The sequence below is a fragment of the Oryx dammah genome, unplaced genomic scaffold (assembly GCF_014754425.2).
Source record: "Oryx dammah isolate SB20612 unplaced genomic scaffold, SCBI_Odam_1.1 HiC_scaffold_20, whole genome shotgun sequence".
Lineage (NCBI taxonomy): Eukaryota > Metazoa > Chordata > Mammalia > Artiodactyla > Bovidae > Oryx > Oryx dammah.
This window is the reverse complement of record NW_024070204.1, coordinates 38,181,929-38,207,198: the sequence shown is the minus strand read 5'-3', so window position 1 is coordinate 38,207,198 and position 25,270 is coordinate 38,181,929. Positions and strand designations below refer to the sequence as shown.

General features: G+C 38.4%; 1 protein-coding gene across 1 annotated transcript in view; it reads left to right on the top strand.

Moving 5' to 3' along the window:
• Positions 1-24,933, top strand: part of PLCXD3 (phosphatidylinositol specific phospholipase C X domain containing 3) — a 205,426-nt gene extending 180,493 nt beyond the window's left edge. Inside the window, exon 3 of the mRNA XM_040262423.1 lies at positions 18,083-24,933. Within this exon, the coding sequence (XP_040118357.1) occupies positions 18,083-18,236 (154 nt within the window). The 3' untranslated portion in view covers positions 18,237-24,933. The remainder of the gene's footprint in view (positions 1-18,082) is intronic.
• Positions 24,934-25,270: the final 337 nt, after the last annotated feature.

The window sequence follows — 25,270 nt, the reverse complement described above, 5'->3', positions numbered from 1 at the left end:
GCCTGTGTGTTAATAGTTTTGAGACTATTCTTGGGTCAAATAAGTTTGGAAAATGCCAGTTTGATAATAGAGAAATACATTCTTATTTCAATAACATCTCCATGTCCTTAGCATGGTAATATGCTTAATATGCTACTATGTCTATTGTGAACATCAAAGAGGTTTTAATATTACCTAAATTTATGCCACCCAAATGGAGAAGGCAATGACACCCCACTCCAGTACTCTTGCCTGGAAAATCCCATGGACAGAGGAGCCTGGTAGGCTGCAGTCCATGAGGTCGCTACTAGTCGGACACGACTGAGCGACTTCACTTTAACTTTTCACTTTCATGCATTGGAGAAGGAAATGGCAACCCACTCCAGTGTTCTTGCCTGGAGAATCCCAGGGATGGGGGAGCCTGGTGGGCTGCCGTCTATGGGGTCACACAGAGTCGGACACGACTGAAGCGACTTAGCAGCAGCAGCAGCAGCATGCTACCCAAAGAGTATGTATTTGTCTTAGGAATGTCTTTCATTTAGCTTATGAAGTATTGTACCATGGAACTCTGTTTGGGTAACATATTTTTAGAGAATGTGGTCACTGGTTATGAACATCTTAAGGATATTTTCAAACTGGATATCCTCTGGTGCTTTTCTAAATGTGGCAAAGAGGAAATATACAAGGAAAAGAGCAGTACATTAACAAATAAGATACATATATGGCACCAATATGGTTTGGCAATATTCATTGTATGTTATTAAGTTCCTAGGAATTTTCCATGTTGTGAAAGAATACTAAAGCAGAATATTTTTAAAGTGTCAGGTAATACAATTTCCCAAAAGCATAACCAATAGATAACACAATGGAAAACACTCTTCTCAGACTAATTGGCTCAAGATTTTGTACTCTTTTGGTACTATTAAAAGACTCTGACTTTGTAAGACCACTGTCAGGAGGAAATTATAGAATTAACAGCATAATGAATCTTATTCTCTTGCAGAACAAATGACATATTCCTCTACCCTTTGCACCTGCAGTTGTCACTGATTAAAAGGGAAAGGCCAAAGAAATCACCCCCTGATAATTATGCATGATTACATGGGTCCATAGGCACACTGACACATTAGCACCTGTGATATTATGATCAAATTAAATTCTGTTTGTGTTCATTCTGCCTGTTAGCATTTTCTCTAAGAAATGAAAAATCTCTGAATTTGACTTAAAAAAAATTGAACATCTGATTTGGATGCTACATTCATCTTTGAAAGAACATGTCAGGGACATGGAGATGCATGAAGTACAATACACAAAAGGCTGCAATAATGTAATAAATACCACCTTGCCCCCACCCCAGCTTCTGCTGGACAATTTGGACTTGAAAAACTCTCCCATTAGACTGACCATAACAATTGTTTTCTTTAGAAATAAGTTTAGATCATCTGAGCTTTTGATACATTATTCTTAGCATAATGGTATCCAGAGGGAAATCCTAACAGGTGACTGATGTAAGACTATGTGGTCACTATTTATAAGTAGTCTAGACTTGGTGGCCTTTCTGCTGTGCCAGAGGATGTAAAGGTTCTGCATGACTCTGCACAGTACATGGCCTTAAGCATAAAGGAAGCTTTCCTGAGATGATCCTCTCCCACACTGCCTCCAAAAAAGTACCCTCAAACCAGCCTAAGACCTACCCTGTTTGATTGAGAGAAGTGGAAATGTAATTTTAGTTTCTCTCTCTCCTTAAGGTAGGTTACCAAAGTCTACCCCTGATTCTTATTTGGGTGAAAGTCTACTGATTGCAGAATTTCTTGCCACCTAAATAGTAGACTTAGAGATTACATTTCCCAAGAAATAGACCCTAATTCTCTGAGATTTGTGTGCACTGTTATTCTGGCGTTCCCTTGGAATCCATGCCTATGGGCAAGTGAATGGAAGAGGATTGAGTAGATGGAGAGCTGGGCTTTGATACTATCACCACAAGGTCTTAGCCAAGCCTATAGGAAGCTCTGGAGCTGGGATGAACCTTCTGAGTTGTCCTACCTTAAGGCAAGTGCTTATATTGCACCCTTCCCAAAGTTGTTAGATGCTAGTTGTCCCCAGAGAGGGTGTACGACCTTGACTGGTCATACCAGTCATAGTCAAGGCCACACTGGTATGATTAGCTCTTTAGCAGCGGGCAATTCTCAGGCAGAAACTCGGCTGAGAGCTGATAGTAAACAACCTAGCACTTGTTGAGATGAGTACTCTCAGTCTGAAAAGGAGTATCTGGGCAACTCTTCTCAACAGGCACTATACATCTATGCACAGAGTAACTTTTCCAGTCATTTGCCTTCAACAATCTAAAAGTAGGAAAAATGAAGTTTGCTAACTTTTATTTACAGTCTACAGTGTACTAGTTACTTCAAGCATGAACACTAAGAATAGAGTAACAGCCATCATTTATTGAGTTCTTATATCTCATATTATATTAAATGTTTTTTTTTAATGTTGTTCTATTTAACCTCCACATTAATTTATGCTTCTTGGAGAAGGAAATGGCAACCCACTCCAGTATTCTTGCCTGGAAAATACCATGGACAGAGGAGCCTGGCAGGCTACAAAGAAAATAGGGTCTCAAAAAGTCAGACACGACTAAGTGACTAACACTTTCACTTAATTTACTCTTTTTATTCTCTTTCACAAATGAGGAAGCTGAAGCTAGAAAAGTTTAAGTGACTTGACTAAAGTTACACAAACGGAAGCGAGAGTGTCAGGATATGAACTCAGTCTTCTTCAAAGTCCTCTCTCTTAACCTCTATTTTCTACCACCTGTCCATCTTGTGTTGCTTTGTTTTATTCTTGTGAAAATCCTAGGATTTACATACCATTTCTATCCCCATTTGCAGAGAAGAAATTGAGGATCAGGAAGATTACACAGCCTTTCTCAAGGTCACATATTATTAGTAACTTAAACAAGGTTCCGTCTAATTCTAAAGCTCTTGTTCTTTCTACTGCCACTGTATTGGTTATAGGCAGTTCATCAAAACTTGAGGAGAGGGAAATGGCAACCCACTCCAGTACTCTTGCGTGGAGGGTCCCATGGACCGAGGAGCCTGGTAGGCTACAGTCCATGGGGTCGCTAAGAGTCAGCATGACTGAGTGACTTCACTTTCACTTTTCATTTTCATGCATTGGAGAAGGAAATGGTAACCCACTCCAGTATTCTTGCCTGGAGAGTCCCAGGAATGGAGGAGCCTGGTGGGCTGCTGTCTATGGGGTCTCACAGAGTTGGACAGAACTGAAGCGACTTAGCAGCAGCAGCAGCATCAAAACTTGATAAATACTCACTTAACTCAATTATTTTTTTTTAATTTATTTATTTTTTATTTTACTTTACAATTCTGTATTGGTTTTGCCATACATTGACATGAATCCACCACGGGTGTACATGCGAATCCTTAAAGAGTAGTCTTTACTTAGCCTTATGAATTTATAAGATTCCATAGAATATTTCCATTTGGAATTGTAAAGTGTGCTAAGAAACAGGCCAGCAGCCAGATTGTGAGGCTGAAAGAGGCTACGTTGACATTATTGTCCATTGTTTTCAAGCAAGTCTATTCAGAGCAATTAAGCAATTTCTATTCATACCAGTTCAGGTATTTCCAGAATTAGTCCCATAATTAAGGCAGGGACCATGTTGGATTCATCCCTGTACCCACCTCAGCAAATGCCACATGCTTGGTACCCAGTAAAATTTATTAAAACTGAGAGGGAATATATGAACATAATGAGGACCAATAGTTTTCAGGATTTCATCATCAAGAATCTCTACAGATGGATAGATAAAGAAGATGTGGTGTGTATTCAATGGAATATGTCATTGCTGTTGTTCACTCCGTAAATCTTGTCCGACTGTTTGTGATCCCATCGACTGCAGCAAGCCAGGCTTCCCTGTCCTTCACTATCTCCCAGAGTTTGCTAAAACTCAAGTCCATTGAGTCAGTGATGGCATCCAACCATCTCATCCTGTCACCCCCTTCTCCTTCTGCCCTCAGTCTTTCACAGCATCAGGGTCTTTTCTGGTGAGGCAGCATTTTCTTTCAGGTGGCCAAAGTATTCGATATTCAGCTTCTGCATTGGTCCTTCCAGTGAATATTCAGGATTGAATTTCCTTTAGAATTGACTAGTTTGATCTCCATGCCATCCAAGGAACTCTCAAGAGTCTTCTATAGCACCACAGTTCAAAGGCATCAGTTCTTTGGTACTCAGTCTTCTTTATGTCCAGTTCTCATGTCCACACATGACTACTGGAAAAACCATATCTTTGATGAGACAGACCTTTGTTGGCAAAGCAATGTCTCTACTTTTCAGTATACGTCTAAGTTGGTCATAGCTTTCCTTCCAAGGAGCAAGCATCTTTTAATTTCATGGCTGCAGTGACCTTCTGCAGTGATTTTGGAGCCCCCCAAAAGAAAATCTTTCACTACTTCCACTTTTCCCCCTTCTATTTGCCATGAAGTGATGGGACTGGATGGCGTGATCTTCATTTTTAGAACGTTGAGTTTCAAGCCAGCTTTTTCACTCGCCTCCCTCACCCTCATCAAGAGGCTCCTTAGTCCCTCTTCACTTCCTGCCATTAGAGTGGTATCATCTGCAAATCTGAGGTTGTTGATATTTCTCCTGGCAATCTTGATTCCAGCTTGTGAGTCATCCAGCCCAGCATTTTGCATGATATACTCTGCATAGAAGTTACGAAAGTAGGGTCATAATATTCAGCCTTGATATACTCCTTTCCCAATTTTGAACAAGTTCATTGTTCCCCATCCAGTTCTAACTATTGCTTCTTGACTTTCACACAGATTTCTCAGGAGGCAAGTAAGGGGGTCTGGTATTCCCATCTCTTGAAAAATTTTCCACAGTTTGTTGTGATTCACACAGTCAAAGGCTTTAGCATAGTCAATGAAGCAGAAGTAGATGTTTATCTCAAATAATCTTGCTTTTTCTATGATCCAATGAATGTTGGCAATTTGATCTCTGGTTCCTCTGCCTTTTCTAAATCCAGCTTGAACATCTGGAAGAGCTCAGTTCATGTACTGTTGAAGCCTAACTTGAAGGATTTTGAGAACTACTTTGCTAGCATGTGAAGTGAGTGCAATTGTATAATAGTTTGAACATTCTTTGGCATTGCCCTTCTTTGAGATTGGAATGAAAACTGATGTTTTTCAGTCCTGTGGCCACTGCTGAAGTTTCCAAATGTGCTGGCGTATTGAGTGCAGCAGTTTCACAGCATCATCTTTTAGCATTTGAAATAGCTCAACTGGAATTCTATCACCTCCACTAGCTTGGTTCATAGTAATGCTGCCTAAGGTCCACTTGACTTCAGACTCCAGGATGTTTGGATCTAAGTGAATGACCACATCATCATGGTTATCCAGGTTATTAAGGCCCTTTTTGGTATAATTCTTCTGTGTATTCTTGCCACCTCTTGCTAATCTCTTCTGCTTCTGTTAGGTCCTTTCCATTTCTGTCCTTTTTGATGAAACTAAATACTACTCAGCCATGAAAAAGAATGCAATTTTTGCCATTTGCAACAACATGAATGGACTTGAAGAGTATTGTGCTAAGTGAGGTAAATAAAACAAAGAAAGACAAATACTGTATGATTTCATTCATATATAGAATCTAAAAAACACAACAAGTTACTGGATATAATAAAAAAGAAGCAGACTCACAGATATAGAGAACAAACTAGTGGCTACCAGTGGGGAGAAGTAAGGGGAGAGGAGCAATATAGAGGTAGGAGAGTAAGAAGTATAAACTACTATGTATAATATAAGCTACAAGGATAGATTGCACAACACAGGAAATGTAACCATTGTTTAATAGTAACTATAAATGGATGTTGGGCTTCCCTGGTGGCTCAGTTGATAAATAATCCACCTGCAATGCAGGATATATGTGTTTGACTCCTGGGTTGGGAAGGTTCCCTGGAGAAGGAAATGGAAACTGAATCCAGTATTCTTGCCTGGGAAATCCTGTGGGCAGAGAAGCCTGGAGGGCTACAGTCCAGGGGGTGGCAAGAGTTGGAAATGACTTAGTGGCGAAACCACCACCGTAAATGGAGTATAACCTTTAAAAACTGTGAATCACTATAATGTATACCTGCAACTTATATATTATATATACAGCAGCTACGCTTCAATTTTAGAAAATAGTCTTGTATACCATTTCCCCTCCCAGAGACCATCTTCTCTTAATAAATGTACATTTTATAACTAATAACATGTCTCCATTGTTAAAATTAAAAGCACACAGAATTCCACTAGAACTTCCAATAAACCACAAATAGTCAATAGTAAACCTAAATTGATAAAAATGATTCTGCCAATAGTAAAGGGCAACATTTCAGTGAATGTGTGTGACCACAGCTCATGGGTGACCAATTTCTTTCGTGGCTTTTGGCATTACTATCTCTGCTATCCTGAGATCCTGGAGTCCCAAGACGGGATAGTCCTTAATGTATTTGTTCCAGGCAAAATCAGAAATGGTAAAACTTCCTTTCTGCACCAATTCAGCTGCAGCTTTTTCTTTGCAAATGGAAATCTTTCCAAAGGGGAGAAAGGACAGGCGGGTGCCAATAAATAGAAACTGTAAACTTTGAATAAAGTAAATCTCTTCTGAGCTTTAAGTCCCTGAATTCCCCAAGCATTGGCGCTGAGTGAGGGGCTATGTGGTTCCCAGGAAAAGTCTGTGAGGTAAGAACACTTGATCCCACACACAAGTCTTCATTATATGAGATACTACCCTTGAAAGAAAACCCACTGTCTGCCTCCTGGCAATCTAAATCTTGTCAATACACTGAAGGGACTCTTTGTTTAGCATGTACAAAGCTTTCTTTTTTCCTTCTCTCCTTTAGAAAATCAGCAGACAGAATATTCCCCCGGCAGCTGGGGCTCCATCAAGGGCTGACCATGCTCACATTCGTTTTTCTGGTTTATGACTCCTTCTGAAACAGGGACTGGAGTGAACGATGCGCCTGAGGACACAGCACACTTTAGGAACTCTAAACACCCGTCTTCTTGCAGTTTATATGATCTTATTTTAATTGAAAATGGCTTTTTAACGGTTTTCTTCTTTGCCACAATAAAAAAGGGCTCCAGTTGCCATTATCAAAGGAAACGGATGGCATCTTTTGCTTTGATTTGACTGCATTACTTTTTGTTAAACAAACACAATATCAAATCAAACTAACAAGCTTCCAGGCAAGGGAGGGAGGGGAGATGGTTCCCCTGTCTTCTTGAGGACTTGGAATCTGTCCCTTTGAAAACTGGAGGCAGCTTGGATGGTTAGGGTGAAAGCGAGGGTCACTCATTCCTCCAATATTCCTGGTGTGATAGCAGCTCATGTGTCCTTCACGCAGGTTACCGTCTCTGAGACACACCTGTCTGTCTCAGTTCAGTTCAGTTGCTCAGTTGTGTCTGACTCTTCGTGACCCCATGGACTGTAGCCTACCAGACTCCTCTGTCCATAACACTTTCCAGGCAAGAGTGCTGGAATGGGTTGCCATTTCCTTTTCCAGAGGATCTTCCTGACCCAGGGAATCTGCATAGAAGTAATAAATAGGGTGATAATATTCAGCCTGGACATACTCCTTTTCCTATTTGGAACCAGTCTGTTGTTCCATGTCCAGTTCTAACTGTTGCTTCTTAACCTGCATACAGATTTCTCAGGAGTGCGGTAAGGTGATCTGGTATTCCCATCTCTTCAAGAATTTTCCAGTTTGTTGTGATCCACACAGTCAAAGGCTTTGGCGTATCAATAATGCAGAAGTAGATGTCTTTCTGGAACTCTTTTGCTTTTTCAATGATCCAATAGATATTGACAGTTTGATCTCTGCCTTTTCTAAATCCAGCTTGAACATCTGGAAGTTTTCAGTTCATATACCGTTGAAGCCTCACTTGGAGAATTGTGAGCATTACTTTGCTAGCGAATGAGATGAGTGCAATCGTGCAGTGGTTCGAACATTCTTTGGTGTTGCCTTTCTTTGGGACTGGAATGAAAACTGACCTTTTCCAGTCCTGTGGCCACTGCTGAGTTTTCCAAATTTGCTGGCATATTGAGTGTGGCACTTTCACAGCATCATCTTTTAGGATTTGAAATAGCTCAGCTGGAATTCTATCACTTCCACTAGTTTTGTTTGTAGTGATGCTTCCTAAGGCCTACTTGACTTGGCACTCCAGGGTTTCTGATTCTAGGTGAGTGATCACACCATCGTGGTTATCTGGGTCATTAAAATCTTTTCTGTATAGTTCTTTGGTTTATTCTTGCCATCTCTTCTTATTATCTTCTGCTTCTGTTAGGTTCGTACCCGTTCTGTCCTTTATTGTTCCCATCTTTGCATGAAATGTCTACCTGAGGTTGTTTTGAAGGCCTTTCTGGGATTTAAACTTACAGATGCAAAGGCCTTGCCTGTTATCGCTGTATGATTCAGCGCATGAAATGCCAACCTTTTGGGGAAAGAGTTTATTTTTGTTTCATCTTTCTCTTTACATTTTCAAGTAAAATTTCTAAGCTTTTAGAAATGGCCAGATTGACAAGAAATCACATTTTAAAATATGTCTGACTTGATTTTAATTAGCTGGTCTTGGGTGACTCAGTTGCCCAGGGAAGAAAGACCTGTTATCATTATTCTAAATTTTGCAGATCAGGGAGGCCTCCATTTCTCAGCAGAGGCTGGGTTTGGGAAAGGCAGTAACAAGGCTCTGACATTTTCATTGTAATCTTTATTTCCAAGAGCATCAGAGAGTTCTGTAAAAATGGTGTGTGTGTGTGTGTGTGTGTGTGTATTAGTCACTCAGTTGTGTCTGACTCTTTTCAACCCCATGGCCGGTAGCCATCCAAACTCTGTCCATGAAATTATCCAGGCAAGAAACTGGAATGGGTTGCCATTTCCTTTACTTTCTGTAAAAATTAATAATTTAATTCAGAGTTCTATTCATTTCAACAGAAGAAACATTTCATTGAAACTTAAATATATTCTAATAAAATTCACTGAAAGATGCATGTGTTTTATTATCCATAAGTGTTCGTTCATAACCACAAAATACAGAAGTATAGAGAATTTAGAAGAGTAGTATATATAAAATGCATTTGTTGTAAAAGTACTATGTATACACATACATACACACACGCACACACACACACTTGAATATGAATTTGACATGGATTCCTCACACATTTAAATCTAATTAAATGATAAGAAATTAAAATGAATAATTTAATAATAAATTGATAGTACATAAAGAAATCTGATTGATTAATTCTAACAAACTTTATCCTTTGAAAGATATTTCTAAAAATAAAACCTATTTATTCAATATGTATTTATTGAGTACTTAGTCTGTGCCAGATGCTATGCTAAGCACTTGGGCTACAACAGTAGGAAAACAGAGAATCTTTGTCCTCAGAGTCATTGCTGTCTAATTGGAGAGAGGTATTGATCAAACACATAAATATAATTACAATTTTGTCTAGTGCTTTGAAGCAGTGACATTTAAACTATCTCCTGAAAGAGAAGTGAGTTAGTTGATCAAGTGAAGAGGCAGGAAAGATAAGGTATTCTTGGTGAAAAAAAAAAAAACAACAACAAAATGGCAAACTAACAACAATCAAACAGCATTTACAAAATCAACAATCAAACAGCATTTACAAAATTCCCTGGGTAAAATTAGTCTGGTCAAGATAAGCAAGACTGAGGATGTGTCTAGAATTCAGTGGGAGGAAGAGTGACAGAAATGAAACCACAGGAACAGCTGGCCATTGTTCAGAGCCAATAGAACAGTTAAGAATTTTTATCTTTGTGCTAAAAGCAGTGATTGAAGCACCCTAAATAGGAAGCTCACGTGAATTAATAAGCCAAGGTCAACACATCAAGGGTTACTGAACTTCGCACCTCCAATTTCTTTATTTTTTCCTTTAAGTCTTTTCAAAATCAGTTCTCAAAGCCAGCACATCAGAAGACCTCTGGCTCCCACATCGCTCCCTTCCTGTTGCTTCCTTGGAGGAAGGTTTTCTGATTCCTGTAGACTTGCCTATTTCTAAGGAGCCTGCAATCTGTTTGAAGATGCCTTTCCTCAGGAGAGCTCCATATTCTGGAGAAGAGCCGTGAGGCTTCCTGTATCAAATTTTGGTTCTGGATCTGTTCTTTTGCTAACCTAAATTAGAATCTATGATGGGGAAAGTGTACTTTGTTTTTTTTCCAGTAATTGTGTGCTCCAAAGAAAGCACTTCCAAGGATACTTCCCTCAAGTCTCATCACCAGTCTTGCCCTTTTACACCAGGCCATCTCCCCCACCTGCTTTCTGTCATTATTAGAAAATGGTGAATGTTGGGGGAAAAAATCCCCATAGGCTCATTTTTATATCCCCTTGTACTGTGGCTGAATGCTGCCCTCAGAATTCCCTGCTGACTTCCTTCTTTGAGACTCTGGAGCAGAGCATTGCCTTGGCTGTAATTCAGTGATTATTCAATACATTGCCACTTATAGAGAGCTAGGCATTCATCTAAGCACTTTATATGCACTAACTACTTCAATCCTCATTAATATGCCCATTTGATAGATGGTAAAACTGAGGCTTAGAGTGTTAATCAACTTGCTCATTATTAATGCTGATGCTGAGACTTGAGCAGAAACAGTCTGGCTCTATGTTTAACACTAGGACTATGATTTTATTTATATTTTTATTTATCTTAAAGTGATGTGATCCTCCTGGTAGTCAGTGAGGTCTTGTGAATAAACAGTGTAAATCCACAGTATAAATCCAGAATCTATGAAAATGGGAGGTTAAGAAAAAGACATTTAAAAGACAGCACTGCAATATCTGCATAGTCACATTTTTCTATGTGACTATAGGAAACCAGAAGAGACTATTCCATAAATAGATCCTGAAGTATTAACATACAGATTCAAAAAGAATTTAGTCATCTCTTCAGGCTGCATAATTTCACTAAGAAATATTTTCATTCATAATATTAGTGAATGCTATTCAAATTTCTGCTAGCAACTTTTTGGTTATAATGGTGGAGCTAACGTGAATAAATGAATGAATGAGTGAATGAGGGCTTTTTAAAATCGCATAGCAATCTGAGAACTTCCTAAGGAAACTTCCTGAGGTCTTGAATACTAGTTTCAGTGTCATTAGGCAGTAGACTTACTATGGAATTAATATTAAATTCTTCTTTGCATGAGAAAATCAAAGAACTCTTCTTTGGACGAAATCAAGAACAAACCTGAGAGCATGTAAGGGGAAGCTCTGATGCCACAGGTCAGAGGAGGCCCCAGACAATCTGGCCCAAACACCTTCTTGTTCCTCCCCTTCTCCAGTCACCCCCTCTGGTGTTCCCACACCATGGCACCTGCTCTCTCATCACCTCATCCTTCTTAATCATGCCATCTCTTTCATACCCATATATTTTTAAAAAACACTTTATTGAGGTCTGATAGATAAAATTGGTATACATGTTTAATGTATATAACTCGATGAGTTTGGAGATAAGTATGTATACCCATGAAACCATCACCAAGCCATAAACATACCCATCCCCTCTCAAAATTTCCTCCTGCATACTTTATTATTTTTATTATTTTTTATGTATATGGGTGGTAAGAGTACTTAACATAGAATCTACCTTCTTAGCAAATTTTAGGATATAGTATTGTTTTGTTAGGAGGGCATTATGCTAAGTGAAATAAGCCAGACACAGAAAGATAAATACTGTATAATCTCATCTCTATGTGGAATCAAAAAATAGTTTCATAGAAGCAGAGAATAGAATGGTACATACCATGAGCTGGAGAGGTGGAGAAATGACGTACTGATTAAAATGTACAAAGTTTGAGTTACACAAGTAAGTTCTGATGATCTACTCTACAGTCCATGTTCAACTGGATGTGCTCTTCCTTTTTCTTGAAATACTTGGTTTCTTTATCCAAAGAGTCTTGACCAAGCTCAACATGTCACCTATTTTGTGATGCATTCCTTAAATTCCTCCAAGTGAAATAAATTATTTTACCTACATGCTTCCATAGGCTCCTATGCTCATGTCTGTTGCGCCGTATTGTATTATCCTGATTGGTTCACATCCACTTTGCTTGTTGGACTTTGAGACAGCTGGGACCAGGATTTCTAGTTCAATATCTGAGGTCAATAAATGTGCTATTTTCCTTTTGGGTTCCAGGGATTGTGGTAGGTACAGAGGATCTATTGATGACTACAACATGATTTTTGTTTTTTTGAAAAGGGTGCAAGCACTGATAGAAATAGGCATGGAAGTGGAAAATCTGAATGCCATGTGCAATGTGTAGTTACAGACTGTGCTTGAGGAGTATAAAGCATCAAGAAGAGAGCTCTTCACCCAGATTTGAACTGGAAGGATGGAAATACTGCCTCAGCCAAGTCTTAAAGGGCAAGTGGAAGTTAGACCAGAAAGGGTACTGAAGAAGGAATGGTATTTCATACAGATAGAAGTCTTGAAAAAAACTGAGGCATGAAACCACAGGATGTGTTTGGGAGAGCACACAAGAATTTCAGTATTACCAGGGAACAAATTAGCCCAGAGGCTGAAGAGAGGTGTGTGTGTGTGGTGAGTGTGTGAGGGAGGCTGCAGGGACTCACCATAACTGGTTCAAAACTGAGTGTATCTTCTAGATGAGAGGAGGCTGCAGTTGTTCATGTAGAAGAATAATGCACTCAGTTCTGAGAAAGGTTATTGTGACTGTAGTGTAGCAAAGTCCCAGAAGAAGAGTGTGGGGGCAGGGCTACAGCAATGTTTTCTTAGAGAGAGGTGAGAAAGGTTCAAACCCCAAAATGCTCTAAGGAGCTATACCTAGAGCACTGTCTTCCGCAGGTACAATATATCTTTGTTGAATGAATGAATGAAAGTGAGAGTGGCTCAGTCATGATCGATCCTTTGAGACCCCATGGACTATACAGTCCATGGAATTCTCCAGGCCAGAATACTGGAGTGGGTAGCCTTTCCTTTCTCCAGGGGATCTTGCCAACCCAGGGATCAAACCCAGGTCTCCCGCATTGTAGGCAGATTCTTTACCAGCTGAGCCACAAGGGAAGCACAAGAACACTGGAGTGGTAGCCTATCCCTTCTCCAGTGGATCTTCCTGAACCAGGAATTGAACCCGGGTCTCCTGCGTTACAGGCGGATTCTTTACCAAATGAGTTATCAGGGAATTCCAAATAAATGAATGGGTGATTTTAAAACATTAAAGTTTAACCAGTTTGTTTTTTCTTTAATTTTTTTTAAATTTTATATTGGAGTATAGTTGATTAACAATGTTTTGTTAGTTTCAGGTATACAGCAGCAAAGTGATTCAGTTATACATTTGTGGGCTAAGTCTTTTTAGTCGTGTCCTACTCTTTGCTACCCTATGGACTGTGGCCTGCTGGGCTCCTCTGTCCATGGGATTCTCTGGGCAAGAATACTGCATTGGGCTGCCATGCCCTCCTCCAGGGGATCTTCCTGACCCCGGGGCCAAACCCCTGTCTTCTATATGTCTCCTGCATTGGCAGATGGGTTCTTTACCACTAGTGCCACCTGGGAAGCCTGTACATATACATGCATCTATTCTTTTGAAAATTCTTTCCCCATTTAGATTATTAAGTATTGAGCAAAGTTCCCTGTACTATATAGTAGGTCTTTGTTAACCAATTTGTCTTATACAGTGAAAATTATTGCATTGAGACAATATTTCACTACCACCAGAGTAGGCTTTTCAATTTATTTATCTAATATAAGAATTGATTCTCACGAGGGCAAATAAAAAATGTGCTCTTTTTATGTAAAAAGTACAGGAATATACAATGTATAAACATATTTAAAGTCTATCTGTGGTATAAACTTTATTGAGAAAGAAAGTGAGGAAGGAAAATATTTTAAAAGGTTCTATGGTGGGAAAAGAATTTTAAAAGTTTAAGAAATGCCACTCTAAATAATTATTGTAACTTCAACAGCATTTGTTTGTTTTAATCTAGAACACTGAGTCTTTTTGTTTAACATAATTCTACTTAAGTCCGTCTGAGTATTTGAGATTCAATTTGGCATTATTGCTTATTTTGTTTTTGGTATCATATTGACTTGAGAAAAGTATATCTGAACAGAAAAAGAAAACTATTCCCATGACTCAGAGAAGTGGCATTTTAAATGTAAAACTCATTTCACCTGAGGACTACAAGCTATTCCAAAATGATATTTCATCAATCCTCAAAGTAATCTATTTTATAGTGAAACAGAGAAGAGCACTCCTAACATCTCTCCATGGGGATAACAATCAGTTATTCTAAATTCAGGCCCAGGAATATCAATCTTAGGGCAGTAGCAGGCATCGGAGTTGCTGTATTCATGATGGTCGTGGTTCTCAGATGGGAATTTTGTTGCTCAAGAATCTTCCATAACCTAGTACCCTAGGGATCTGGCAAACCAGCTACTCAGTTAAAGCTAATACAGAATGGGCACTGGCCTCAGTATCACTCTTCTACCCACCTCTCACCTCTCAGGGTGAGTGTATATGCTAAGCAACCATCTTCCCAGGAAATGGACTGGTTTGATACTTTTCCCAAAGAGTGTCTGCTTTTTCTGAAATACCAAGGTGATACTGTGTTCACAACAGAGGTATGCCATCTGCCCAAGCAAGCCCAGAAGAGAAAGTAATGGAATTCAAACCCGAGTGGCTGCACACACAGCCATGGCATCTGTGTCTCTGATGAACTTGAATACCCCTGTGTCTGTGCTCTAGGGATCCACAGTTTTTAATTCAAGATAGAATTCCCTTCAGAAACTGTTGCTATGAAGACCAAACTCCTCCACCTGCCAGTCTATTTTCTGACTGCAATAGGTCCATGCTATCCTCTTTTAGAAGCACTCTTTGGGTTCTCCTCCATCTGTATCTAATAAACAAAGGTGAATGCTGGAAAACATGGATCAGAATTTTTAAGGTACTACCCACAGGATTAATGTAGTCCAAGGCAGTTATTTCAGTTTTTCCTGGATAGGTCAAGTTTGGCTAGATGTGCTTTATGAGATCTGGATAAAGGCACTGTATTACATTCTGTACTTCAACCTCACAAACCAAAAGGAGCATGACTTTCTTTTCTTCTGATTTCATGATACTGTATGCTCGTGATTTTCATCCTGCTTCTATACCTAATTCTCCCTTTTTTAACTGAATCAACTTTTCTGCCCATGTAGCTGATATTCAGATTTTCTCTTCTCGTCCTCTATACAATCTTCCCAGGTAATTTTATCTACTGTCATACCTCTTTTATTTTTATGTGATGGCCCTTGACCAGCTCTACGTCCTGAATATTAGACCTGAACTGAATCAATGGAAACCTCAATTCATGTGTCCCAAAGTCAACTCAGAATCAACAGGTCTCTGACTGAACTTAGTACATCCACTGGGAAACCTTCAATCCTAGCCTTCCAAAATTAGTAGATGATGCTCACCTGCCAGAATACTGCTAGAAATCTAGGCATCATTCATGGCCTCTTTCTTTATCTCCATCATATCCAATCCCACCCCAGTCAAATGTTGTCCTTTTATCTCCCCTGTGTGTGTGTGTGCTTGTGTGTGTGTGTTTAGTCACTTCAGTCATGTTCAACTCTTCGCAGCCCCATGGACTATAGACCGCCAGGCTCCTCTGTCCATGGGATGCTCCAGGCAAGAGTACTGGGGTGGGTTTCCATTTCCCCCTCCATGGGATCTTGCTCACCCAGGGGTCAAACCCTCAGCCTCTGTGTCTCCTGCATTGGCAGGTGAATTTTTTACCACTAGTGCCACCTTTTCTCCTTAGTTCCTTTCAAATATATTTATTGTGTCCACTGCAATGTAAGTTCCCATTATCTCTGGTCTAGATTCCTTCCGCAGCTCTCTGGTTGTTAGCTCTGCTCCTAGTCTCACTTTCTTCTCTTCATTTGTTCACACTGAAGGCAAACCACACTCTCTGAATCACAAATCTAAGCTTATTACTTCCCTGGTTAACAGCTTTAAGTCGATTTACATTCTGAAAACCTTCTGTCTTGTGGTCCCTTCTTATTTCTCCAGCACTTTGAGGCTTTCTTAAGTTTTATAGCTTCTTTGAGATTCTTAATTTCATCATGATCTCTCCACACATACGTCTGTATCTTTCCTTCTCTCTCCATCGAGGAATTTAACGTTCACATGGGCTTCCTCATTCTTTTATTGTTATTGCACTGTCATCACTAAGACCTCGGTTCGTTTATGCCTTTCTCAACCTCCCTGCCTGCCTGCTTAAGTCATAGTGGTTTCTCTTCAATGTGCTATCATAGGATATTGCATCCTTATTAATAGCTGGATCTGTCTGTCCAAATGCCCTACTCCTGAGCACACCACACCCCTGTTAATGAATGTAGAAATGCTATTTTCTCTGTCTGAAAACATACCACGTCATCCTCCATCCCCCATTGCCACCCTCACCCAGCTAAGTCTTCCTAATCTCTCAACATTCAGGGAGTGCTCTTCTGAAAAGTTTTCCCTGATTTTGCAAATGAGGCTAGGTGACTCTCCACTGTGCTCTCGAGGTGATGAATCATCTTTTATAAGTAAGTCAGATCACAGCACTGTTCTGCTCAAGATCTTCCAAAGACTCCCCATTTCACTCAAAGTAACACTCAGAACTCTTGTAATAGCCTACAGCGCCATACAGCATCTGCCCCCTCTTTCCTTATTATTCCTCTAACTTCATCTTTTAATGGTCTCCTCTTTCTTTTACCAAGTTTACGCCTGCTACCCATTTAAGGCTATGGCAGCAGCTGAAATGCTTTCCCTGGCTATCTACGTGACTAATTCCCTTGTCTCCTTCAAACCCTTGTACAAATATCCGCTTGTCAATGCACCTGTGTAAGCACCCTATTTTAAGTTGCAATCTGCTCCACTCCTCTCTGTCTGCACACTTCAAATCTCTTTTTTTGCTGCATTTTAGTAGCGCTTCTTCCTTCCTATCAAATGATGTAATTAATTTATGATTATTATTCATGGTTTGTCTTTCCTTATTAGACTGTAAGCTCCTCACAGGTGGATATTTTTATCTGCTATGCTCACTCAAGTTTTTCAAGTGACTTCAATGGTGTCTGGAATAGAAGAGGTGAACAGTAAATAAGTTTAAAGGATGAGCCCTGATTGTACTATATTAAAATTGTCTTCCTTGTCCATCTGTCTACCACCAAACTATGCACTCTTTAAATGCAGGGAGTTTCATTAGTATGTCTATTTATAATATCTAGCAGATTTCCTGAAAATAGTGGTTTTGTAATAAATGTTTGCTAAGTGCATGTACTTATCCTTGACCTCACTAACCCATAGTTCTCCATGGTTTGCAATCACACCATACCAAACTAGAAAATGAGTGCAAGAATGTAGCTTTTTTAGTGGAGAAATTTCACTATAAATTCTCAGGGCATCTGAGATCTCCAAAGATGGAGTTGAATATTGACTGATATAGTGACTACAGTCAGCCCTCCATATGCTTGGGTTCCATATCCACAAAAATCGATCCTGGGTTGGTTGAACTCATGAATGCAGACACCATGGATAAAAAGGACTGACTTTACAACTTCATTTTATGTAAGACACTTGAGCTTTCACAGACTTTGGTATCTGTGGGAATTTCTAGAACCAATTCCTCATGGATTCCAAAGTGTTAGTCTCTCAGTCTTGTCCAACTCTGCGATCCCATGGACTATAGCCCACCAGGCTCCTCTGTCCATGGAATTCTCCAGCAAGAATACTGGAGTGGGTAGCCATTTCCTCCTCCAGGGGATCTTCCCAACCCAAGGATTGAGTCCACGTCTCCTGCATTGCAGGCAGACTCTACCTTCTGAGCCACCCTCCAAGGATGACTGTATTTCTCCTGCAAGTCACTTAAGAGGTTAAGAATTTACCATCATCCATTTGGTTTTTTTTCTCCATTATGTATCTGTAATTGGGGCATTTATTTTAGTAAGTTAGAAAACTAAAGAAAGTCCTGGGGATTGCAAGCTTGAAAAATAATATCTTTCCTTCTGTAACATCTCTTTTTCTTTCCTTTCTCAGAGCTCTTCCTGCCATGATGCAGTGGGTCCGCACACAGAAGCCAGGAGAGAGTGGCATCAATATTGTCACTGCCGACTTTGTAGAACTTGGTGATTTCATCAGCACTGTCATAAAGCTCAACTATGTCTTTGATGAAGGGGAAGCCAACACTTGATGGTATTGTTTGGAGTATCAGTGAATAAGAAGGAGAAGATTCATTGTATTAGATGTATTATCTATAAACACTCTGATCTTCCTATTCCACTGAGTTTTTGAAGGGATAAGGGCTGAAAGTGGGTGGGAAAGGGGGAAACCATTTCTTCAGTGATTATTATCATACTCTTCATTACTATAAATATTTCATTTCCCATTTGAGAAGCAAAACCTACTTCTAGTGTTAGGGATTTAAAAAAGACTAGTAAATTTTGTTTTTCAGAATTAGTCTTTGTAACTTATGGGTGTTTACTTGATTGTGTTTCTGATTTCAACTTAGGGCTCCAACACTTTCCTCCAAATGAAACTTTCTGCTCCCTCTCTTGCTCGCTGTTTTTAATCTGATGCTGTATGGGACTTAAAAGTAATTGAATGCCCAGCATAATGTGTATTACATTGTTGTACTGAAATTTACTTGTTTTGTAGGATTTGGTATAATATTCTGTAGCCTGCAGTCTTGTTAACTTTTGGTCATAGATAATACGCATCAAATTGATTTCCCTGCATCAGTAATACTGGAGGCCATAATCAGTAAATTTTGTGTCATCTAAAAACAATAGTGTTTCACAGTATTTCTATTGAAGGCAGCTATAAATATAGAATAAAAAACTTTTGTGGAAGAACAATTAGTGCCAACTCCATATTGAAAAATGGAGGTGGTGAGGAGATGGATATCACTTTAATTCAGAAATCTCCTAAATATTGTCTTGAAAATGCCCAGTAAATGAAAAATAATATGTGTTAAAATCAGAAAACTCTGTTGGACCTAGAGATGATCATATTGAGTAAAATAAGAAAGAGAAGGACAAATAGCATTTGATATCTCTTATATGTGGAATTAAAAAAAAGATACAAATGAACTTTAAAAAATGGAAAAAGGTGCACAGACTTAGGGATCGAATTTATGGTTACAGGGGGAAGGGTGGGGACAGGAGAGATAGATTGGGAGTTTGGGATCAACATGTACACATCACTATATTTAAAATAAAATGACTTTCCATGAAAAAGTAAATAAAAGTAAAATACAAAATTTAATTAAAACAATAGAATCAGAAAACTCTGAAAAGAACACTTACAAAAGTTCTTCTAACAATTAACTTGACTAAAAAAATTAAAATAAGAAAAGAAAGAAAGAAGTGAAATGTTCTGCAAGCTTTTCTACCAAATTAAGATTTCCCAACATGTCATTCTACATCCCAAATTTTGAGGAACATATTCTGAGAAGCTTCAATTTGGGTTTTTTTAATTAAAGTTGGGGAAAAAGGAAGGGTCACAGAATGAATGGGAACAATGTCTTTGAAACTATGACTGACCTCTCCAGGATCCATCAAGCATCTTCAGGAGATTCTTAAGTCTATGTGATTTGAGCAGATTTTGAAAATCGCTTTAGGGTTCCATCCATCTCACCCCAGGGTTAATTTTGAGGCAGAAGCCAAAGTTTCACAGAAAGTTTCTGCCTTCTACCATGTAATAGTCCACATGTATGAGGAAGAAAAATGCAATACAACTCTAAGCATTGCTTCCCCCTTGGTGTCGTTGCGATATTTGACGGCTCCAAATAACCTTAAAAGAGCACAATAACCCTTTCCTATATGCCTCACCGGACTATTTTGAGGCATTTATAAAAATCTATAAAATTTGCTGAAATTTGTACAATTCTGAATTATTTTATCTTCATGTTTAGAAATAATCACAGCTCAATAGTTTCCTGGGGGGAAACAACATAATCCATGTAAAGTGAGACCGTAGAGAAATAAACGTATGCTCTCAGTTTTTAATTAATGTAAACATACAACATGTGGTTTAATCTCTGAGTCTTAGGTAAGGGATTTGATTCCAAGTTTATGTACATTAAAATTATAAATAATCAAGAGTTTATTAGAAGACTATAAATACTATCAGAAAATAGTATTTACTAACCACTGTGGGGAATGGAGAGAAATTGTTTAGACTGAAGAGAACATTTATGAAAAGTACACAGCTGTGTTTTGTTGACCAAGTAGCGTGCTTATATACACGCAACAGATATAGTCTCCATTCCAGTTGTGTGTATTTGTATCTGTACCTACTCCTTGCAGGCGGACAGATACAAATGCACACAAACACACACAGTCACAGACAGACACAGTGACAATTCTTCTTTTCAAGTGAAAACTTTGATGATATTAAATACTTTAGTTTTAAGACCAAAACCCTTAACAGCGTATGAAAAAGAGTTGATGAGAACTTTGAAAGTAGAGTAGCTGATTATATTCAAATATTTTTGTACAAATAGATAATATTATCTACAAATATAGTTTTCTTTCCTTTTCCTTTCTCCTTGCAGTTTTATTGTCTTTCTACATCTTTCACCTGCTCTTTATGTGCAATGGAATATGATTCCTTTTATAAGGATGATAGCTTATTGGAATTAATGTCCTGTGAAGTTGTTTTTTGGGCAGGTTTTCTCTGACTATTCATTATTCATCCCTCAGGAGGACCTTTAGCCAAGCAAACTTACAATGACACAAGGATTTAACTTACAAATGTATGAGAAAACAGATCTTTCAACATATTAATGAAAAATGAGTAAAATATAGAGGTAACTATGTTGTATTTTCTTGAACTTAGATGCTTTCTTATAATATTCGCTTAGAATTAGCTTTGTCATATTTGTCATTTGGGTGCTGGACAAAGACAAACATGCTGAAGCATTAGATTAATCGTGCAGTTTTTCAACTGGAGAAAGCATTTAATTGCTATTAATAACCTGCACATAGAGACCTTGTTTGACAAGAGATATTTCCAAGCCAATGTTTGGTTTCCATGTGGATATACAGTATATATGTAGCAGGCACTGGGAGTACATGGACTTGCCTTAATTTCTAAAGGAGGGAACACGTAGACGTGAACCCTGGGTCCTCCAGCTAGAGGAAGAGTTCACTAGAAGGGATTCTTTTGCAAGGAGAATAGAGAGAAGATGCCTTTTGGCTGTCTTCTGTCCATTGGCCCTGCTCGGGAACACACCTGGGGAGCAGGCTATGGGCCTTAAATAAAGAGGTGGGGGGTGAGGACTAGTGGTATGTGATTAGAGTTTGCTATCAGCCTAAGCTCCTTTGTCTTAGTTAGACATTGTGTTTCCAGAGCATTTGAGCACAAGGGCTACAAATAAACCCCCAAACGGTAGGAGATACATCTTGGTGCACATTTTGTTTTGCTTAGTTCTTAAGACTTTTCCATCATTAGTCCTGCAAGGAAGAAAAAAAAAAACACAGAAACAAAATCCAACTTTTACCCAATTATAGCAGGAAATCAAAGGGGTGAGCGGCTGATGAGGGAAAATATGCAAAGAGTATCATTTTTTGGTTTGCTTTCCTGTCGGTAATTTTGAAGGCCCAATATAGTGATGATTTCTGCTATTTCATCCTTTATGTCTCCCTTATTACTACACAGTCATATCAATGCAGAGAATGAGGAGGCATCTTTTAAAAGCCTTAGGATTCTCTATATGATGACCTCAATATTCACTTTCAGCCATACTAGGAAAACTTACTTTTCATGGAGCACCACCTAACAGTGAATGTATTAGAGCTTAAAGTGTTTGGTATGTATGCACCTATGTGTGTACACACATAAACACACACACACACACACACAGAGCATGAACATCTCACACGTTATTCAAGTGGAAACCACTCTAATCAATCAACCTGATTCTATTGCGGTTTTAACTCTTAAAATCATTATCTCCTACGTAAGTAGGCACAAACCTAATTCAAATATTTAAATATTTACGGGGAGAAAAATCACTAGAAAACCAGTGAAAAATAAGACCATCATAAATAAGAAATGCCTAGCAGTGATAGTCTTAACTATGTTGTCAGTAACACTTCAAGCTGGAGAATCAAAGATAAACTTAAAAATAAATCATAAACAAACAAACACACATCTTCTCTTACTAGTTGTTTTAAGTTCTTTGAGGCTCTAAGATGTTTTAGCTAATGTTATCCATTCAGGATCTCCCCTGTTAGGACTCCAGATAGGAAAGTTGGAAGTCTCAGGAAATGTATGTTTTCGTGAGTTTTTCAGTTCTGCAATTTTAATGATCCAGCAACACAAACTTCTGACCTTTGGTTGCTCTCCAGATCAGAGCTTCACAGGTGGAGTGCTGCTTTCTGAATTGCTAATAGAAAATAATGCATAGTGTCCCTCAAGATATGCTAAACAAGGTTTTTAAAAGTGTTTTATGTTATAGCACTTTAGTCTTTTCAACTAGATTTCAGTGAAACAATGGTGTAAATGCTGTATTTGCCATAACTTACTGGTGGCTCCTGTGTTACATACAGTTTTAAATAATGCTTTAAATTGTTTGTTTTCCCAATGACAATGATAAAATGTTCTGTGGGATTTGTAAAACGTGTTGATTAAGTCTATTGAAAACTGTGCACTTTTTATTTCATTTGTGATACTCTTTTATAGTTATTAGTTCTAAATGTGTATTTGTATGAGTCAGAAGTATGTGCTTGTATGTGGTGTGTGTGTAAGTGTACTATATCTTGTACAAAATCAAACTTATCCTAAAGAAAAAGGGCACATTATGACCAGCCTTAATACATTGACATTTTTGTTACTGTTGCAATTTGGGATTAAAATTTAAAAGGAGATTATGTTTTTGTTAAAAATGGCCTTTTTTTAACCACATGAGGAATGTGCTTTAGTACTCATTTGAGTTCCCACAAGCAAATAATGCAGCTTGTGGGATACCCAATGCTCTTTAAGTTTCAAACATCAATTAATTTATTAACTTCATTAATGTGCAAAGAAACTAAATTCAGACTCATTTCCATCTACAAGAGAGCCAGTGCGCTTCTAAAGTTGTTCTTCTAAACATGGAACCCATTTTTCATGGAACCCATTTTTAGGAAACCCAAGTTTTCCTTAAAAAAATGTTTCTCCAAACCATTACTTTAAAAAAAAAAAAAGAGTCTTCTCAAGTATAATGAACTGCCTTGGCTCTGTGAGGGTCATGAAAGACCCATCAACATTAGGTGATAACAATGTGATTCCCTTTGCAAAAAGCAGGAAGCAACACTCCTGAATTTTTGCTATCTGCCTAAGTGCATTCAAATACTAATTTAAGGATCTGCACTGGTGGTCATGTTCAAAGCAAAACTCTGTAATCTTTAGGTCTGGGATCTTGGTACAGGATATTAATCTACCCTCTTTTCTTTTTCTCCATCTTCAATTATTTTTGTCCCATATTTAAGGTTGCTAGATAGAATACTGGACACCCAGTGAAACTCAAATTTCAGATACACACAAATATTTTTAGTATAATATTTCCCAATATTTCATGAGATGTACTTATACTAAAAATTACTCATTGTTTATCTTAAATTCACATTTAATTGGGTGTTTCTGCATTTTTTTCTATATCTTAAATCCCTATGCATCCTGTCTTTTTTCAGTAGGGCTACCTATAGGGGATAACATCCTACCTCTTTCCACACTCCTATGTTAAGATAGTTCATGAAAATCAGTAGTCTTAATACCCCTCATGAAGGAAAATATTGTCCCATGCCAAGTTCCAGAAATGTGTTATGAAGGGCCAACTGAAGTACAGGAAGAATAATCAGGCAAGAACTTTCATAAGATCAGTGCCACAGACACTTGTCTATTGTGAGATCCAAGTCTCTCTCCCCACAATTAATCCCTAATGTAACATTCCCCAATAGTTTGGGATAACCTGAAACATACCCATACATTAAAAATGCACCTGGTGAGAAGTACCTTCTAATTCAAACCAGGACCACTTTAAAAATTTGTTATCTTTTTCTTTCAGAGAGGTAACAAACGAATCCATTACTCTTCTTATTAACAACTTAGCACAAATTATTTTTATCAGATTAGATCTGGTCATCTATGGAATTGTAGAAAATTTGACATAGAAAGGAACTCTCTTGACTGCTGGAGGAAGAGAGGAGCGTCTGAGGTGTGGACACAGCTCTGTCCGTGCCTATTCAGGAGATAGGGTGGAAGAGACAGCAGGTGGGAATGTAATTCCTGACAATGAAGCCGCACCTGCCAGAGAGACTCATCAAAGCAGATTATCACAACCGACACATTTTCTAAGGAATTGGAAACCCAACCCATCCCAGAGTAAGAACTGTGAGACCTAAGGCCATTTTCTAGACAAATTTGCAAAGCATAAAATGTGTTGGAATTCCTAAAATAGAGTTTTCAAATATTTCTGAATCCAACAGTAACTCCTTGGCAGGGTCTGAATGGCGATGGAGTTTCAAGACCTTTGGGTAGCTGCCTCCTCTCTTGAAATTTATATAAGCGATAGGAAAATCCAAATCTCTTAATGTAACATTTCCATCTCATGGCCCCTGCTTTCACACATTTCTGTTGATTTACTTCATGTCTAAAGGATGGGAATTTGCAGAGCTGGTGACATTTCCTTCATTAGACACGAGAAATTCACCAGCGGGAGACAGACCTGTGCCTTCTCTTTTTAGGATCTGGTCATTGATACTTTAATAAATGTGATGTAAAGAAAATACATGCCTACAGTTCTGTTTAGCAAATGAAATTTTTTTGATAAGGTTGTGTTCTTAATGTTAAAAAAAAGTTTCTTTGTATCCAGTGAAAAGCCTAATAAAGTCCTGATACCAGTTGTCTTAATTTTTTTATTTCATATTCATCAGCGCTTTATTACAGCCCCAAAGTGGATCTTTTAAATAAGATATGACTCAGAGCAACAGAAAACATCATTCTTTTTAAAAAAATATAAATCACCATATTAGGATTTCCTCTGTGAAAGAATATATCCTCCACCAAATAAGGCAATGCCATGATTGCTTCCATTGCATCAAAGTTAGGCATCTTCAAAGTCTGATGCTTTTAGCTTCTGGTATTGCCACAAAAGCCAATATCACTATAGCAAAACTGTGCTGATGAATATAGTATATTAGCATTATAAAACACCATCCTGACACCATGTATAAGATGCTG